This window comes from Pogona vitticeps, chromosome 2 (assembly GCF_051106095.1).
Source record: "Pogona vitticeps strain Pit_001003342236 chromosome 2, PviZW2.1, whole genome shotgun sequence".
Taxonomy (NCBI): Eukaryota; Metazoa; Chordata; class Lepidosauria; order Squamata; family Agamidae; genus Pogona; species Pogona vitticeps.
The window spans coordinates 296716835-296737076 of record NC_135784.1 but is presented as its reverse complement, the minus strand read 5'-3'; the positions used below and the strand labels follow the sequence as shown (position 1 = coordinate 296737076).

The 20242-nt window shown below is 41.9% G+C and overlaps 1 protein-coding gene across 16 annotated transcripts in view; it reads left to right on the top strand.

Moving 5' to 3' along the window:
* NEDD4L (NEDD4 like E3 ubiquitin protein ligase) overlaps positions 1 to 20242 on the top strand; it is a 322144-nt gene that overhangs the window by 156115 nt on the left and 145787 nt on the right. For 12 of the 16 annotated variants that reach the window (XM_078385189.1, XM_072992884.2, XM_072992886.2 and 9 more), the window contains 3 exons: positions 6479 to 6560; positions 8387 to 8425; positions 14453 to 14506. In XM_078385189.1, the coding sequence (XP_078241315.1) occupies positions 6479 to 6560; positions 8387 to 8425; positions 14453 to 14506 (175 nt within the window). Of the gene's footprint in view, positions 1 to 6478; positions 6561 to 8386; positions 8426 to 14452; positions 14507 to 14802; positions 19075 to 20242 lie in introns of those variants that run through there. The other 4 variants (XM_072992882.2, XM_020804884.3, XM_020804882.3 and 1 more) reach the window with 4 other exon arrangements.

Here is a 20242-nt window from a genome sequence, read left to right as displayed (position 1 = left end):
TGTTCTTATTGTGCTTACCTATGCATTTTTAAAATTTCATATTGAAAAGCATCTCCACGTCGAAGATGGCTGTAGCTACTCCTCTGTTGGCAACTGTCCTCTCTTTCTTACCTTCTTCCCTCTTTTGCTTTTTCCTTTAAACTCAAACCACCTTTCCATCCTTTGGTTTAAACACAAATGTAAAGAGCCTTGTGGTTCCCTCAACAAGCCTTTGCAGAAGCTTCCTGACTTCCCAGTGTTCCCAAGAGGACCCTATGTTTACAGCACTTCAAGGTGTAGAAATATAGGCATCTTTCTGCTATAATATGTAGTGCCTGTGAGGGTTCAATGGTAACCTCAGGCTTGTTGGACACAAATACAGGATGCTCAGTTTTTTGAAAAACAGAACTAGGATTTATTGGAACATCAAATAAAGAAGTATCAACATTGAACTTGTTATTACTCTTTTCTCTCGTCGCCAACGGGTCAAATGAGAGTGTCCATACATCTTGTAAAAAGGGGTTGAAACCTGGATCATACCAAGGGTTATAACGGGTTAGTCTCACCCGGTTCCTTAGCATCAATGTCCACATCAATCAAGGGTAAGGTTGTTACCCTCTCATGGTCATAGAGGTCGGCTCCCTCTGCATAGGGGTCCCAAGGTCCGGTAAATACCTCCTCCGGCGAGCCTCCTCCAGACGCCATGATCTCCTCTCTCGTTCCTCCCTCTCCACCGCTTCTTTCTCCTCTCTCAACCGCCTCCGCCACTTCCTGGCTTCCAATTCTCCCCAGTAGGATGGTTTGGGGGGCAAACCTCTTTGTCACCTGTAATCAGCCTCTTCTCAAGGCACCCTCAACTTTTCACATCTCCCTGTCCAGGGATCTTCCACCCATATTAATTCCCAACCTCCGAGTATGTTGTCCCGCTCTCCTTTTATATCCCCATGTCCCGCCTCTACTAACGGTTGCTCCCCCACCCTTGTTCCCGCCTTTTCTACTCCTGTCTGGGTGGCCACTGACAGTCTCTTCAAGCCCTGCTCCAAGTCACAGGTATCTATACCCTGGTGCCTGACCGCGACGCGGGTAGCCGTAGATTCCGTTTGGGTCTCCTTCTCTCTCTTAAAGGAGGACGACACTCCAGCGAGCGCTTCTATAGCCTCGCCTCGGGTCTCACAGTGCCTCAGAATAAAATTTCTTCCTCTAAAGAACATCTTGGGGATTCTTATGTTCTTTGATCAGTCCTTCCCAATCTGGTACCCTCAGATAGGCAGGCTATGGACCCCATCATCCCCAGCCAGCACAGCCAACGAGCTGAGGTGGAAGAAAATAATTGTTGGAAGGGGGCCTATAAGATCATCAAGTCCAGTCCCCTGCTCAGTGCAGGAATCCACATTAAAGCAGGTCTGACAGATGGTTGTGTGATTTTCTCTTGAACGCCTCCGGTGTTGGAGCACTCACCACCTCCTGAGGTACTTAGTTCCATTGTCATGCAGTGGATGATGCAGTTGAGGTCCGTTTGGTGGGCACTGATTTTGGGATGGCTGTCTTAGATGACCCAAGCCAACTTGTTTTCTTTCATGAGCTGAGCCATAAAACAGCTGTCCGAATTGTATCCATTCTCCCATCTTTACCTATGCCTTCTTTTCTTGTTTTAGTGATGTATCTTCTGGGTAAGGTTGGTCATTGAAGCAAATGGACTTGAGTGCAGATGCTCTCAGAGAATTACCCACTTGCTGAAGTAGCTAATTAAAATAAGCAGCAACATTAGAACCTGTGCCTATAGTAAATTCTGCTAACTCATTTGCCAGGTTTCAAATACCCTGTTCTCCACCAAAAGCCTGCTGACATGAATACCTTTGCCCAAGTTCAATTAACCTTTAAGGCATCACAAGCTCTGAATATTGATGTTTAAATCTGTCGGCACCTTCCATTGAGATCACATTGACAGTCAATGCTGCTGAGGATCAAAAGCAAACAGTCAGAATTTGCGTAACCATTTAAAAATATTTGTGCATTAGTCATGTCACATTGTTTAAAATTTACGTAAGTATACCTGAAAAAGATGCTCAATTAAATTTACAGTTTATTTTTTAAAGTGTTTGGTAAGAATGCTGTCTGCCCTTTGGCCAACTTTTGTGGTAGAACACATTTGGTTCTTTGACGGAAATCTTATTAGAAATAATTTAACTACTCAACAAATGCAATTTCTTTTCCTACTCTCACCATCTTTTGCAAGCAGATTTTCAACCTTCTTCCTTCCAGCTGTGTGTTGGAGTCCAGCTGCCATGCTTTGTTGTCATTGGCTAACCACACTGACTGCAGGTAATGGGAGTTGTAGACCTACATGTTTAGAGTGTGCCAGGTGCAGAAAGCAGTTTATCTGTCTTCTGCAATATCTGTTTTATTGCATAATAGATATTGAGAATTCTTAGATTACAAAGATTAAGCTGTAAGGCATGGCGGGCTTGATTGCTTCTATAAGATGCTATAGTAAAACATCTTCATATGGAACACTGTGTCCTAACATTTTATATGCTGTCTCCATGCCATGGTACCCATATAGTTTAAAATGCCACATAATAGAAAAAGATACAGGAAGGAGAAGAAAGGTAAATGTGCCAATTGTGTAACCAAGTTATATAATTGGTGGTTGCATCTAGAAGTCAGGAAAGGCCTTGTTGAGTGACTCTTAGGATTCTTCAGAATTGTGAATGCCTCTTAAGACCAAGGTGTGTGTGAGCAATCTTTGAAGAGTCGAGATTTGTCAGTAGCCCAGCAGCTACACTCCAGAGAGCTGAGATAATGGGGGTAATTTGTGTGTGTGTTTGTGTGTGTGTATACGTGTGTGAGAAAGAGAGAAAGGTTATGATTTTGTGTGTCTGTGGCTCTCTATGTGTATAAAATGTGATATTATGCACTGTAAAAGTTGCTAGAATTGATGTTTGTTAACTGAAAAAGTCATTTTTCACCCTCTTATTGTGGATCTTAAAAAAATACAGTACTTGCAGGATATGGGGGGGTCAGGTCTCTTGGGGGAACTTACCCTACTGGAATCAAGGCCAGCAGTTGTGATTTCCAGATATTAAAGGCTAACAAATTTCTCCCTCATATTTAGATTAGATTAGGCATCCTTCAGTCTCGAGAGACTATGGTAACGTGCGATGTTCCCTCATTTTAAGGCTGACGAAAACTATCCCAGATTGAGAAGATCCCTATGGAGTCTTGGAATCCAGGGTCAGGAATAAGAAAGTTTAAACTAAAAAAATTAAAGTCTGTGGCTGATGAGGTCATCGGCCTTTATGTGTATGAAGTGGCACAAGGGGATTCCTGCCATTGATTAAAATATAGAGGATAAATCTACAGTAAATATATGGAGGAATGTTTCAAACAGTGCTCATATTTTAGGATGCATTAACAGAAGTATAGTCTTCAAATCCCATGAGATACAGTACTAGTTCCCCTCTATTCAGCACCGGTTAGGCCTCATATTGAATACGTATTGTGTCCAGTTCTGGACACCACTCTTGAACGACATTAACAAGTTGGAACAAGTTCAGAGGAGGGCAACAAGGATGATCACAGGGTTAGAAGCCAAGCCTTATGAGGAAAGACTGAAAGAACTGGGCATGTTTAGCCTTGAGAAAAGAAGACAGAAGGGTGATATGATAGCACTTTTCAAATACTTGAAAGGCTGTCAGGATCTGTTCTCGATTATCCCAGAGTGCAGGACATGCAACAATGGGGTCAAGTTATAGGAAAGCTGATTTCAGTTGACTCTCAGGAGAAACTTCATATTAAAGCAGTACGGCAGTGGAACCAATGACCACGAGTGGTGGTGAGTGCGCCAACACTGGAGGCATTCAAGAGAAATTTAGACAACCACCTGGCAGACATCCTTTGATTTGTACTCCTGCATTGAGCAGGGGGCTCGGCTCGATGGCCTTATAGGCCGCTTCCGTCTTCATGATGCTATGAAGGCAGGCAGCTGTATTTTTTTTCTAGGGCATATGCCACATCTATTTGAATCAATATCTTTTTGGCATTACAAAGCAATTAAAGGAAATAACAATCAAACGATTTAGATGTGAACATGATAATGATATCAAACCCATTAGAGAAAGAATATTTTAGGGAATTGGATCAAGTATTAAATAAAGAATTAGCTAATGAAATTAAAAGAGATAAGTGCCGTGTTGCCTGGCTGGTTCTGCAAACTTGTGTGCAACCAACTCTGCAAATGGTTATCTAGCTGAGAACTGCATGGAACCCATCGCTTGGGCACTGTATAGAACTGGATGCCAGGGAGCAGAACATTTGTTCTAGCAAAATAACACCACTGGGTACTGATCAATGCTCAGCCTTGTGCATTTTTAAGTGAAATTCAGTGGATTGTAGTTGGTTTTGTACTGTTGTTTATGAACTCGAAACAGCGACTGTGTTACTATATACCATATGATGATGAACTTCCTATGTTTTTGTATCCTCAGTTGTAACCACTAGAGGGTAGTTGACCATCTGAGTTACATGAACTCCTCAGCGTTTTCCTTTGGGGCCAAATAACAGGTGGTCTGTTTGTGTGGAGGAAAATGGAAATGTTTGGCAGACTTTCTGCAGTTTATAAAGTATGGACGATTGTGCAAAGAGTACAACTGGGTTTATTACTGCCAATGCATTTAAAGTGCCCAACAGCAGAATCCTATGTATATTTGCTCCAGTGTAAATTGTCCAGATACAAGCTCATTGCAGTTTATTCCCCTGGTTGAAATCCTGTTGCTTTGTGTAGTAAGTTGCAGCTAGAGTAGGCCCATGGAATCATTAAGAATTTATTGTGTCAACCTCTCACTAAGTTCCCTTGATTCAGTGAGTTTAATCTCATTTCATGTGTTTCACTACATGAAATAACAAGATTTTAGACACTGCATTCATTTTCTAAATGTTGATTAAGGGAGAGGGGCATCGATTCCTGTCAGTCTGCAGCTATCATGACCAGCAGTCAAAGCATTGGGCATTGTAGTCAGCATCCAGAGGGCCAGAGGTTCTTTGTGCTGACTATCTGATTAAATGATAGTTTGAAGCCTTTATAACCTAAAACTTACAGGAATGTATGGAAACATTTTATCATTCACTTAGCATTTTTATAGTACATTTCCACTATCCACAGTGCTCCATATACAATATTCCAGTTCATAGTGCTATATTGCAGCAGTTTCTGTTTGCAATTAATGCAAATATATTCCTGTAATTGCTTGTTTGGTAACACTGTTTAGCTGGAGTAGTCAGTCTGAGGCAACGACGTGAAACCACTGGGAGAGATTATCCAGAGTTTTGCGGTTGGGTGTCACCAATTCCACCTGTCCTTGCCACCTAAATCTGAGGAAGCTGCTTTGGCTGTAGATACGCATTTGGTGTAAGTCGTGGACTGGATGAGGATGAATAAATTGAAACTTAATCCAGACAGGACAGAGGTGCTCCCGATCAGCTGAAAAGCAGATCAAGAAATAGGGATGCAGCCAATACTGGACGGGACTACACTCCCATGGAAAGAACAGGCTCGCAGCTTGGAGGTGTTCCTGGATTCATCCCTGAGCCTGGATTCCCAGGTATCAGCAGTGGCCAGGAATTCATTTGCAAAATTAAAGCTAGTGTGCCAGCTACGTCTGTTTCTTGAGAGATCTGAGCTGGCCACTGTGAGAAACACCCTAGTTACTTCCTGGCTGGATTACTGTACAGTAATTACTCTTGATTACTCTGTGTGGGGCTGCTGGTAGAAAGTGTCCGGAAACGTCAAGGGGTCCACAATGCAGCAGCTAGATTGCTAACTGGGGCTGGTTACAGGGATGACATAGCCCCTTCCCCTCCCCGTTACAGCAGCTCCGCTGGTTGTTTATCAGTTTCTGGGCACAATTCAAAGTGGGTCCATGCGGTCTCAAAGATCATGTCTCCCATTATGAGCCTACTAGGATGTTAAGATCATCAGGAGAGTCCTTTCTCTTGGTCCCATCACCTTCACAGGTGCATCTGATGGGGATACAGGAAAGAGCTTTCTCTGGTGCTGCTCCCAGACTCTGGAACTCCTTCCCACAGGAGGCCAGACTGGCCCCATCTTTGCTGTCCTTCCGCAAGCAGGCAAATACTTTTCTTTTCAAGCCTTCCATCAGTAATTAGCTAGTTGTGTGTGATTTTTTTTAAAAAAGATGGTTATGCATTATTGCTTTGGCTGGATTTTTAGTACTAACTGCGTTTTCCATTTCTCAGAGTGTTGTTGTTGTTTAATTGTATACTTATTGTTCTTCGCTTTAATATTGTCTTTCACTGTTATAAGCCACTTTGGGTCCTTTTCAAGGAGAAAGACGGGGTAAAAAAATATTTTAAATAAAATATTGGTAGATGGGAGAATCCCTAAACCACAACTTTACAAAAATGAATAAAATTGCTTTCACAGCATCTGTTCTGGAGTAATAATAGTTGGTGACATTAATGTCAAATTCTTCTCTTGCAGTGACCCGTATGTGAAACTTTCATTGTATGTAGCAGATGAAAACCGAGAACTTGCCCTAGTGCAGACAAAAACAATTAAAAAGGTAAGTAACTTTCCCTTAACTATTGCATTTTTAAAGATGCATAACACCCCAGTATCCTTTTTTATGGGCACAGGCATTGGTGTTTTTTTCCTCCCTAGAGCCTGCTTTATTTCTAATGGCGAAACCCAGCAAAAAATGTATTTATTTGTCACCTTAGTTTTAGATCCTTGCTCCTCTAGAGGTTTTCTCTAGAGATGTGCCTGTGTATGTTTTTACTCTTAAGCTCCTAGAGTTCCCTAGGCAGCTTTGAGAGTTGTCATATGAAGATACATGCCTGCATCTTTCTAGTTTCCTCCATAGGAAACTAGAAAGTGCCATAGGTTTGCCATCACTGTCCTACACCATCTTACCATAATGTTATATATTTCATAAGCTTTAATGTTTGTTCAGTAGAACAGGGGTCCCCAACCCCCAGTCCACGGCCTGGTGCTGGTCCTTAGCCAGACCGGGCCATGGAGACATCTTCTGCCCACCCCACACACACTCCCCCACATGCGCACCTGCACAGCCCCTTTGAGTGTGCAAGTGCACGCTCCACGAGCACAACCCCGCCCCTTTGCGCATGCATGTGAGTGTGCGCTGTGCATGAGTGTGCACACACACCACAAGAGTGCTCCCGCCCCTTCACACATGTGTGTGAGTGCCCTCGTACCCGTGCGAGCAAGTGCCCCCCCTTCCTGCGGTGTCAAAAAGTTTGGGGACCACTGTAATAGAAGGTGTATTTAAGAAAGAGAGAAGCAAAGGAGACCCTCTGTCTTTTATCTTTCTCTCTTTAATTGCTGTATAGCCTAAAAAGAAGCTGGCTTCTTTCCAGATGGAACGTGCAGCCTGAGATCTATTACATCTGTGCTTGTTTTGAACTAGGTTGCAGTCACAGCCTCAGCATAGATAATTCTTTTCCCCGATACTTCTATAGGCTGAGCAGGGTTGGAATTGGGTGGCTCTCCAGATTTGGTTAGACTGCAACTCCCATCATCCTTCACCACTGGCTGTGGTGGCTAGAGCCCCTGAAAGATACTGTCCAACAGCATCTGGAGATTGTCTGTTTTGCTATCTGAGTTTTAAAGGATTGGGTAATGAAACCTTTTCCAACAATTTATTTATTTGTTTGTTTGTTTATTTATTTATTTATTTATTTATTTATTAGATTTTTGCCCCGCCCCTCTAGACAACGTCTACTCGGGGCGGCTTACATCAGTTAAAACAAGTTAAAAAACATATAAAATGCATTTATACTAACAACAACACAATTTCAGAATTGTGAATGGAGCACGACCGCTGTAGGGTGGTTTGTTTTTATTGACTTCTAATCTATAGATACTTTGTTTGTTAAAAATTATAAGGTAAACTGAAATGATGATAGTTAAAAAAAATTTAAAAAACTTCCTTATCTTTGTTTTTTTCTTAAGCCGTTCAAGCAGTCCACTTAAAGCAGATTATTAAAGAATTTTAATAATGAAATATTTAACAGTCTTCATTAAGTCGTCTCTGCCTAGGTCACCAATGATCGGACTCCCACTGAGAAATTTCTATTTATAGTTGACATCTATTTCTGGCTTATCCCACTTCACATACCCTCCCACATGACGTTTGCTCAGCAAATGAATGTGAAGCATTTTGACAACACTGTCTTCATTACTGAGGAAGACTGTTCCGATGAATTTTTGGGGTTTTTTGGGGGGGGTTTACAAATTTCAGATTCTTAGCAATAACTGTCACTCTCATTTTAAATAACATCAATATGCTCTGGCAGGTTGGCAGCCCTTTTCTAAAGTTCTTAAGATTTGGTGTTTCTAAATGAATTTTTGCTCCTTTATTTCTTGCAGACTCTGAATCCAAAATGGAATGAAGAATTTTATTTTAGAGTAAGTGTTATGTTTCTGAAACTTTTCATCAATTTTGAGTGATCTCTGCTATGGTTATAATTATTACTCTTTAGTAATATAAATCAGCAGAAAACTGGAAAATATTTTACCATCTGTTCCCCCTCCCCGCACAACATCCCTGTAAGGTAGTGCATATGGTGTTTGTTTTTGAGACGGAGTTTAAATGATAAATTTTATAAGCATGGGGGAGGTAGAGGAAAAGATGGAGTATAGAGAAGGGGGAAAATTCTTCATTTTTTAAAAAATCTGGGACTCGTTTTGCAGGTTAGTGTTCTAAGACAGGATCTAACTGTTTAAAAAGTTGATACGTACTTGACTAGTACACTTGTTTTTACAGATAAGAGAATTCAATCTGTACATATGTATGGGGAAAAAAAGTCCTTAAATCCAGATCTCTCAAAAACGTGTTTTCACCATTCCCTGGAGTTGATTATCTCTTACAAGTCGAGAGAGATTTGCTGCCTGAGCCATTTCCTGCTTAATGTACATAACTTCAACTTTTAGGAACATATGCAGGCAAAGCTAGAATTCCTATTAGAGATCTTGCAGAAAGGATATGCCTCCTTTCAGATGTTTCTCATGCATTTTCTAATACTATGCTATCATATTTACCTATTTAACATATTTCACACCCCAGCCAGTAGTATGGTTCAGTATGTTCATGTGGGCATATCTAAGGATTGTGACTGAGCTCTGTTAATGAGATGCGTTGGGTTTTTGAGGTGAGCACAAGCACCTTGAAAGAAAAGAGGAAGAGGAAGTGACATTGCATCATTGTCAAATCACAGGAGGGCTTCTGGGTTTCCAACCTGCAGCACACCAAGCATAGTGCCCTGTGGTTCGCATAGTGGCATAAGGTGAATTAATAACTGAAATCTTGTTGCGCAGCTAAACGTGCATAACACGGAGTTGCTGAAGTAGTAGAAAAAAAGCATGTCTAAAAGGCATATATATCATGCAGGTCTCAGTGTGAACTGTGTGACTGATTCCTGAACTGCCACATGAATCACACTGTTCTGAACTGTGAAGTTAATTGCACAACCACAGCAGGAACCACATCGTCAGTTGCACAGTACTGACTTCCTAGGCATAAGATCTGGCACGCTTTCACAGGAGTAACTTTACATCATGCTAAATTAAATGGGATTTCAGGCAGTATGTAGGAACCTCTAATTTCATTTATGGATTGATGCAGATGATAGGAAAATTCCTATCTTTTATGCTGAGGGCCCTTAGTCACGACTGGGCGAACGTATAGTTGCTTACCACCTAATCGTTCTCAAGTAATTAAAGACTGTTGATGTTGGTGCAAGTGGTTGACCAACAGGCAACCACACACTTCAAAGTTGAGGTTTCTCGTGCCTGTCACACTGCTTCCTATCCAGAGTTCAGAAAAATATATATCGCTTTTTTGACTATAGCTTCTGGAATCCACTGGCCAGCATAGTTTAGATGTACCACAGACTTTATGTACCTGTGGCCCTCTCTTGGTCTATTATAGAATTGCAGAATTCTTGTAGGCAAGCTTTTTTTAAAAAAATCTATCTTATAATCCGATGTGAGATGCCCAGATAGAACATCATAGAATCATAGAATAATGAAATGGGAAGGGGCCTGCAAGGCCATCGAGTCCAACTCTCTGCTCAGTGCAGGAATATAGATCAAAATATATCTCGCAGTGGTGCAAATCATACTCACATGTCTCTAGTATCTTCAAGATGTATTTTCCTTAAAATATATTTAGAAACTCTTTTCACCATTTACACTGGAGCATTTGAAAGAACAGCTAGCTATGAAGCGGAACCATAGCAGTCTATAGTGAAAACATACCGTATTAAAGTGTGAATAAATATTATAAAACAAAGCTGGAAGGTGCTATAAATATTCTGGAATGGGATGACCGAAAACTGTCCTTCCCTAGGAGCTTTCAGATACAGGCATTTCAGGGAAGCTTCCACTCTGTCAATCAGGAAAATGTTTTGAAGACATCTATTATACGATAGGTGCTTCATTTCGTGCGTGAGATCCAGCGCCCCTGCCCTATTCTTTTCCTCAGCAGAGTTCAGAGACTTGGAAAACAGTGGTCAGTGTAAGGGTTTGGGCATGCTATGTGCTATCATGTCACATCTGACATATGGTAACTCTGATAGGGTTTTCAAGATGTTTGAGATATTTAAGGAATGGTTCCACCATTGCCAGCCACAGTGAGTTTTCACGGCAAAGTGGGGATTCAAACCTGGATCTCCCAAATCTGTCACTCTGTCCACTGCACTGGATCTCAAAACAAAAGAGGAGGCATTAGGCATGTTTGTAAGATATCATCAAGTCACTTCTGACATATTGACTCTAACTCTGATGGGTTTTCAAGGTATAGCGTAAGGGTTTATGACAGTGGTTGTAAACCATGGCCCTCCAGATGTTTGTGCTTCACTTCCTGTAATCCTTGACCATCAGCTACTCTGGTTGGGGCTTCGGGGAGCTGATCTCCAAAAAAACTCCAAAAAAACAACAACACCCAAATATTGCACACTATTGCATCTAAGCTCCATTAACCTCTCCCCTTCCCTTGGCTATCCGTGTCCTTATAATTTCTGTTGCCTTGAAGCAAGCAGGAATGTGACTGGTGAGCTGTGCTATCTGCCCTTTTCTTCGTTGTTGACTTGCCTCGGCTTCAGCCTTTTCAGAGAAACTTTGGCTATCATCACCTACTCCACCCATCACCCTGAACATAGTCTCTTTTAATCCTGAAAGCTAAAACAGAATCAGGTCTGGTTTCTACTTGGATTGGGACTACTAAGGCATTCCAAGGATCTCTGAGTAGGGCTACGAAAAGAATGAAATCTGCAGTTCTAAAGGGCTGTGGCCTGTCAGAGTTGACACTACTGGGCTTGATGGAACAGTCATCTGATTCACTATGAGGCCACTTCATATGTACCTGTTCTTTGTCTCCAGTGAATTGGACTCTGCACCTTTAGCTCTGCATAAGAGAAGCAAGGTTACGAACAGTCTGGCATGAAATCATTTTAGATATAACACAATAAATAAGCCAGATTCCATGTCACTTCCATGTCACTTCTGCTTGTATTGTTTAACCTCCCTATGAAATATTCCTTGTAGAGACAGAGGGAGAGATTAAAGGTAACATATCAGCAGTTTGAATCTAATCTTTCGGAGCAGCTGCCCACAAACAGACCAGAGCATTGTAGATTGTTCAAAAAATGCTGGTATCTTTTTTCAAATAGTGTCTCTGCCGTTGGCTTCCTTTGTGAGCAGTTTGGAAACCATATTCTCAACTGTGTCTCAGCTTGGAGATATCCTAAATGGTTCTCAAATTGATTTTTATAGCAAGTTGAAAAAACTGAAAATAGAGAAACTTACATTTTTGCTGTCGTACTTATTGTCCAAACCGCACAGATTCTTCTCTATATGAGAAGTGGGAGTGGGTGGGGACCGAGCCTGTTTTGATTAGTAATGCTCAATCCCTAGGAATTGTCTTGGCACCAAAGTATGAATGTCTGGTTCCAGCTTTTTCCATTCCAGTCACAACAACGTTTTAATACATTGGAATCTTTCTACCAGAACTTGTGTCTGGTCATGTTACAGCTACTAAGGCAGTAATCTTAAACGCTCTTTATCAGGGGAATAAGTCCTGTTGGTCATGATGTGGCTTGCTGCCAAGTAAACATGTGTAAGATTATTGCAGATAGCTGCATTTCTGTGTGTAGATATTCAGGTGGAAGTCCCCTTAAGCATACTTTAATGTATTTTGCAACAAGTGCATGCTCACTGTTTAATGTTTTTTGTTGTATTGCAGTGTTTTCCCAATTTTTAAACATTTGGCTGCAATCCTGTTAGGTAATGCCCACTGGCGTAATACAAATAGTATAAATCCTGATGGTAAATTGCTGCAGGTTAAGACGTCAGCGTAGGCATTTGCTGAGTCATTTGGCACGCAACAGCAGATATCTATGCTGACTTGTTAACTTGTGGCAATTCACTGCCAAGATTTACAGTACTTGTATTATGTCATTGTAAAGATAATAGGATTTTGGCCTCTGTCTGGAAGCATGCAGTTGAAGCCAGTAAAGCAGAAAAACTGGCAGATTGAAAAAGCAAGCTACTCACCCAAGAAAGGCTGCCGCAATACAATTTAAAAGTCCTGCTATCTAAAAGTCACAGTGGACTTTGCACACTCCAGGAAATGGATTATTGGCCCCTGAGCACATTGGGTGGGATAGTTGAAAAAAAGGAACTTTTCCAATTTTTGTGATGGGCTAAGCTTTGGATGGACACAACCTTCAGAACAGGGCCAAAGAGCCCGAAAAACCCACAACAACCATTACCTTTTATTTCTTTGATCATTTATTTTACCTAGTAGTCTCTGAGTTGGAGATTGGTCATGATGCTTACATTGACTATAGTGTTCATAACTGAAACATATTGCAGTGAGTAGTTTTCTGCCATTATCATTGACACTCAGTATAATCTTCATGAGAAGGTTCATTCAATGAGATAAAATATAGTACTTGATGAACAGAACTAGGGAAGTTGGCCCCCCTTTTTAACTACAACTTCTTATGGCCCCCAAAAGTCCAATTTCTGGCAATACAGAACTTGTTATCAAATATCAAGGTAGAGTGTTTTTTTTTTTAAATCTAGCCAGTTTTTAATGCACCACTGTCTATTTACATTTGTGAAAATAACCTAGTCGTCAAATTATCAAAGTGAGAAACCAGGCAATTTATGCAGGTGCTTGAAATTTATTTGTGAAAATGCCAAGTCTTTTCCTTGTACCTTTGGTCTTGGGCAGATTCACCCTGTTTCAACCTTGGAGGATCCCACTTATTACTAGCAAATACCTTTGCTTTTCTTCCTGTCTTTTCTTGCTGGGAACCAGGGCTCATTGTTAAAACTAAATCAATACATAAATTGTACTACAGGGCATAGGAGAGAAAGATAAGCAGGTAAGCTGTTCCTGCCTCCTCCTCTTGTTTTGAATCTCCCAGCTTCTGAAACACAGATGTATTCTGTGGGTTGCAATTTGACAACTCTAGCCTTAAGCCAGGCCTACTAATAAAGCTGTACAAAATCCTGCTGTTCCTTTATAAGTGTTATGGAAATGGAAATGTTATCACTTTCATCGTATAGTATCACCCTGAACATATCCAGCTTTGTCAAATTTTTGAAGTTAAGCAGGGCTCGGTTACTTGGGTGAACTCCAGATAGGGCTAGGAAAGAATATTGCCTGAAATCTGGGCAAGCTGCTGTGAGTCAGAGGTGATAGTACTGGGCAAGATGGAGCAGTGATGGGTCCCAATTCAAGGCAGCTTTCTGTGTCCCTAACGCATATGGATCAGCCAGCATTCTCTGTTTGTTTGGTTTTCTGCAGGGGTGTGTGTGGTTGAGGCAAGGTAGTTCTTAGAGTGTGTGTCTCTGATTCACCTCCTTACTTTGGCTGTAGCTTTGACCGCCCTTGGGTAATTCAAAAATATTGTCTTATTTAAATTCACCTAAGCACAGATCAGAAGTGGGCAACTTGTCACTTTCTGGATGTTATTCAGACACCTAAACACAGATCAGAAGTGGGCAACTTGTCACTTTCTGGATGTTATTCAGACACCTTTCCCTGACCCTGGATAGTGGAGCCAATGGCAAAGGATGATAGGCTTCTCCATCTAACAGCATCTGGAAGAGAGTTTTCCTACTGGGGAATAAGCCCTTATGAATTTTGTGGGTGTTGCTTCTACCGACCAGAGCTCAACTGCCTGCAGCAGCTTTCCAGGCTTTAAATAGTCTCTTATCACTGATCAGTGATTGGTAATAATAGGAGAAAAGCATGTGAGTCAGATAGGAAAGTCCCCGAGTAGGTGATGTTCCTTATCTCTGATGTGTAGCATTATGCTGCAGGTATATTGGAACCTTGAATCAAATAACCACAATATCAATTAAAAAGCTTTTTAAAAGAAGGAAATAAATGGATTAAACTGTTTTTTTCAAATCTTGTAGGTTAATCCATCTAATCATAGACTCCTTTTTGAAGTGTTTGACGAAAACAGATTGGTGAGTACCCTCTCATGTATGTATTGTATTGTGTAAAACCAGAGCCGCCTCGTTCTGCCACAATTTTAAACCTTTGTCTTGTTTTATGTATGTTGTGAGAAAAAGCCCAAACGTTTATCAGTAGTGGCTCAAGGAGACATGGAAGTTATGTTTAATCAGTAATAGGCCTCGTGGATTCCTGCCAAGATGGCTGAAAGGAAAGATTTTAAGCACTGTGTTCCGTTCAAGTGGAGTCCTGGCCCCCCAAATCATGAGAGAGCAACAGTGATAATGAAGCTGAGCTGGTCGGAAACGGGGCCAGCCGTACCATTAGAAAGAGCAAAACAACAGCCTCTGGCAGCTCTCAACTGTTCTTTTTCTGGCACTTGGAGGATGGTATCTGATGTGCTACTTAGTCTGTCTAACAGTCCCTAAACTGGCATGCTGGTCTCGGGTGTATGAAGGGCTCTGGTCCATTGTCATTGCTGAGGTCAGATTCAGTTTGCTTGTGCAGTCAACTTGTCCTCATACAGTGGATGTGGTGCACCATCTAGGCCAGTGATGGCGAATCTTTTACGGTCCGAGTGCCCAAACTGGAAACAACAACAACAACCCAGTGAGTGGCGGCAGCAGCGAAACCGGAAGTGGTAGTGACAGAACCGGAAGTGGTGGTGGAAGGGGGGAATCCGGGGCACGGAAGTGCCTCAAGTCATCACTCTGGATCTGTCACCAGCGCCAGCTACTCTGGATCCTGACCTGCCGCCTGTTGAAGCACCAGCACCGTGGCTGCAGCCGCCTCCTGAGGTTTTGCTGCCCGGGGGGGGGGGAGAGTAGCGATCCAGCGACTTATGGCTCGCGTGCCCACAGAAAGGGCTCTGCGTGCCAGTGTGGCACGCGTGCCACAGGTTCGCCATCACTGATCTAGGCCTTTGCTTCAGGCAGCAAAATGCCTTGAGTGGGAAGGTGAGAGAACAGTATCCAGTATAGTCAAGAGTCCATATTTGGAGCAGGAGTGAGAGTTATGGAAAATGCTTTGTATCACTACAGAGAGAATACAGTTTGGTAGATTATTAATTGCACTAGGTTGGCTCACACATGCAGTGGGCAAGGTAGTCTAGGGGGAGGCTTATGCAGAGTGATGGGCTGAATATTACGGGGATTTCCAAACACATGGGATGGGGCAAAACATCACACCATATCCCCACATCCTGCCTACAGCCAGCTTTAAACACGCCTTAAGAAGAAGATTTTGCCTGGCTATCTTTGCTATCTATTTTCGAGACATTTATAATTTTTCTGAACCACTCACAAGTTACTGGTGTTTGCCTGATGAAGTGGAAACGTTTATTCCGTGAAAGCTTGTGTGAATTGTTTGATTTTTAGTGGTCTAATAAGGGTGTCCCATTCTTCTACAGTTTTGTATTGTGTAATGGCCACATGACTCCCTTTGAATATTTATTTATTTATTTATTTATTTATTTATTTATTTATTTATTTATTTATTTATTTATTTATTTATTTATTTATTTATTTGGACTGCACATGTACACTTGGTGGTTTTTTTTTAGCATCTAAATTCCGGAATTTTCCATTGCCAGCAACCACTGGAGGTAGTTTTCTTTTCCAGCAGAAATCTAGGCTTGAGCCTGTCCTGTCCTAAGCCATGAGGCCTTCTGGTTCAGCGTTACACACCGAGTCTATTGTAGCTTACCCAAGACTACACAGTCTTGTAAGGCACTGTGCTTAAACTTCGAGTCACTTCAGAGATCTGCTTTTAGTGAAAAGGAGGAATATAGCATTTTAAATGCAAGATAGACATTACTGTACAGGTGTCATGGAGTCCTGAATATATTAATTTTAAAAACGAAATGAAATAAAAAAAATAGTTTTATGGGGATGACGGAAAAAAAGTTGATTCTTAATCTTTTCTCTGTCTACTTTGTGGTATGGCTTTTCCGTATCAACTCAGCATTGCTGGTCTCTGACTTTAAGACACATAGTTGTAAGGATAAAAATGTTGAGGTATCTTGCTTGCACAGTGGAGTTGTCCTCATGAAATTGACATGATTTTACATGCTAGTTTCTTTTTATTTATAAAGCAAGTTGCTGTATTTGCTCCTGAAATGTTGGGTTTCGTTGACCCAATTCCTACTGCAAGGAGATTTTTTTTTTCAGATGGTGCCACCACTACACTTCCCCCACCCTTTATCTAAACCACTACACAGAGCAGAGCCGAATTCGGGCATTGTTTAACGTTCAGTTTCAGCCTGCGTGTTCTTTTCGAGCTTTTTCGCTCCTAATAAAGCCGAGCTCTTATTCCATGTTGGCAGTCTAAGCTTACTAATATTGCTAAATGTTCCCACTGGAAGGTTGCCAACTTTAGGCTGTGTTTTCTGTACGGTGTTTAAACTGAATGAGAAGAGCCCTTCATGTTCAGCCCTGGTCTAGATTTTACTTGCCTAAAAAGTGGATAAGAAAGACCGTTCTTTTCTGCTGTCTGCTTTTGGATTTGGGCATATGAATGAGTTCCTTTTTTTTCCTTTCCATCCATAAAGATTTGTGTTGGGCTAAAGTGAGTTCTTACAGATAGTTTACAATGGCAACGCATTAAGCTGTGTCTGTTGCTATAGTGAACAGATTTCTGCTTAAATTGCTTCAAATAGAAGAAGAGTAGGATTCAGTTCCTACCATTCTCAGATATTTATTTGCAGGAGTGAATGATATTTGAAGGCTGCAAACACCTTTAAACAAACTAATTCTCTTTCCCTTTGTCCATATATTTTCCTTCAGCCATTTGTGTGATTCCTGATCTGCATGAAAACTCCAGTGCAAAATAGAGAGAGGGCATTTTGGGGGGGGGGGTCTGGAAGAGAGGGACTCTTGTATGCGTGTGGTTTTCCTCATTCCCTTGCCTTTGTTTCTTCTGTCTTTCGGCTTAGGGCAGAAATGTTCTGTGGATATGATGTAGTTCAGATTTATAGCAGAGCTGAGTGCGTTTGCAGCCTTAGTCAGCTGTGAGAGATCTCCCCGCTGGGGCCCGCTCCTTTTCTGATGGAAAAGGAGCAGCTGTGAAGGTGCTGTTTCGGGCTCTTGCTGGTATTAAAGAAAGAAAAAAAAAAAACCACGGACCACAGCCGCTTGCACTGGAGAGGGGGAAATGGGTCATGTGATGCCAGCCATCCTACCCTATGTCACAGTTTGGAGGAGCGTTGATTGCTGTTATCCAATCATGCCTGGAATGTCTGTTTGCCACTTGGGCTATTTCTGCTGTCTGTCGCTATCAGTACAGCAGCGCTAACAGTTTGGCAGATGGGACACTTTTTCTTGGAGTTTATGTCTTTAGTTCTTAACTTCTGGCTGTGCCTGGGCTTGTTGCCGTTTCTCCCCCTCTCCCTTCTCCCGAAACTATGGCCCATCGGCTGCGGTTTCATTTTGGCTCCGGACGAAGCAACACAGCTCCGGAATCGGAGATCCTCGACCACGAGAGAGGAGATGATGACTTTTTCATGGCATTCCATACTTTGCCAAGAAGAAACGGGCCTCATCCTTTCTCCAGGCGAAGGATGGATTATGGCGACGGGGGCAACCCTTTACAGGAAACGGGCTCCTTGAAAAGAAGCACCTCCATGTTTATTCCGCAGCTGTTGAATAGCATTGATGCACGCCCCACAAGGAGTTCGTCTATGCAGATTTCGCTACAGCGCAAGGCTGTCAATGGGCATGCTGATGGGTGTGGAGGGCCAGAGTCTCCCCCAGAGGAGACATGTAACTTTTCAGATTTCGGGGAGCATTCTGACTCTCTTGTTGGAAGCCATTCTTCTTCCAGCAGTCTGCAGGTGAGTCCAGATAATTCTCCACCCAGACAGCTTGAAAACACAGGGCATGAGGTTAATGGAGGATCTGCTAATCACAGAATATTTTGTACGATACCTTCCCATAACTGGAATGAAAATGGTGTTGCCACCAGTGAAGAAGAAGAAGAAGAAGCGAACAAAGCCGCATCAGGATTAAACATTGGCGGGGTAAGGATTCAACATCGGGCTTCAAGCGTGGACATGCCTCATGTTACGCTGGTGCCTTTTGGTTCAGAAAATCAGAATAACGTGTCTGCCTCTGAAGCCAGGCGCTGGTCTTTGCAACATCTGCCGGACGGGTCAGCTAGTTCTGGGAAGAAATTCTTTGTTTTCCAGCTGCAGCAGCCTCCGGCAAACAACACAGGAGCTGATTACAATTTTGGCGTTACTGGAACAAAAGGGGATAGATTGGTCAGGTACCCACGGATACGCCTGGAGAGGAGCACCTCCTATCCGGTTCAGCCACATCACCTGGAACAAGATAGCTCGATGGAGGGTGATGACAGCGTGAACTCAACACTTTGTGGCAACAGCAGATATGGGTCCGAAATATCCAGAAGCAATTCGGTGGAGCGGATATCTCCAGGGCAAGGGTGCACGTTTAAAATTCGCCCAGATCAAAACTCAAGGCAACAGCACTTCAGGATCCTTGTAACTCGTGGGACTAAAGAGCAAGGGCCAACTTTGGCACAAGAAAACCCTAGTAGTTCTCCTTCTGTGGCAGATCCTTCATCAGTAAGTAGAAGCATCGGCCTTGTGACAACTTGAGCTTCCACTTTGCTTTTTTAAGGCCTGAAAACAAAAACGAGGAACTGAAATAATTTCATATGTTGCATAACTATGGAGTGCAACTCTGCGGTGCTAATAAGAATGGTGTTCCTCCAGAATAGACTTAGAGCATCATTGTTTTGTTAGGCTGAAACCAGCTTTCATTTCTGACTATACCTAGTGCAGTGTTTTGAGGCCTCCTGGTGATTCACGTATTCTTGTATTGCTTAAATCAGTGTTACATCATCTGAACACAGTTGAATTGTTAAAAACAGACATCGGTAGGCCAGAGTGCCACTGTTTATTAAAAGTGCCCGTTTTGTAAAATTTTATATTTTTTGGTTAGCTTTTTGAAAAGTTCTCATGATCTTTAGGTCTTTGAGACGCACAAGGATAATTCAAGGCTGAACAAATAGTGTGTAGTACATACAGTGCTCAGGACCCAAGGTTTACAATATTTATAATTGTTAGGTAGGTGCATTTTTATTAGAAAGAGTTCATATGAATTGTGTTATTTGTTCCAGCTATTTATTTGAGTGGAATAGTCATAACATAGCCAACTTTTTTTTCTTGTTCATTTTGACTTGCTAGTTTTCACCATTAGCCACAACAGTATACAAGTGTTTTGCTTGAGATAATATACGAAGTTAGAAGTGGTTGGTTGCTTTGTATTTTCAACACACACACAACAAATAGAAGCTTTACTTTCCACGTCAGCATACCTAAGAGAATGACCCATTTTAAAGTGAGCAGTGTGTTTAACTATTGCTCAGTGCCATGATCCATGGGTCCCATGAATTTTCAAACTGTAAAGTAAAGCAAATACTGTAAATGAGGGTGTTTGTCCCTCAACACTTTTACATCTGTGGCTGTGTGAAAATTGTTCTGTCTGGTATTCTCAGGCTATAATTCCCCACAGGAAGCAAGGGGCTGACTGCAAGGCAGTGGTAACTATTGCATTAATAGGCTATTCCATCCTAAGTTCTTGGCAATTGATTATCAATACCTGAATGCATTCAGGGTATCCCAAGTAAAGGAGCCAAGCTTGCTGCTATAGAAATGAAGGCACATTTCTTCTCTCTACGTTTTGTGTGATAACCTAGTGTAGATAAATTCATTTTAAGTATTCCAGATT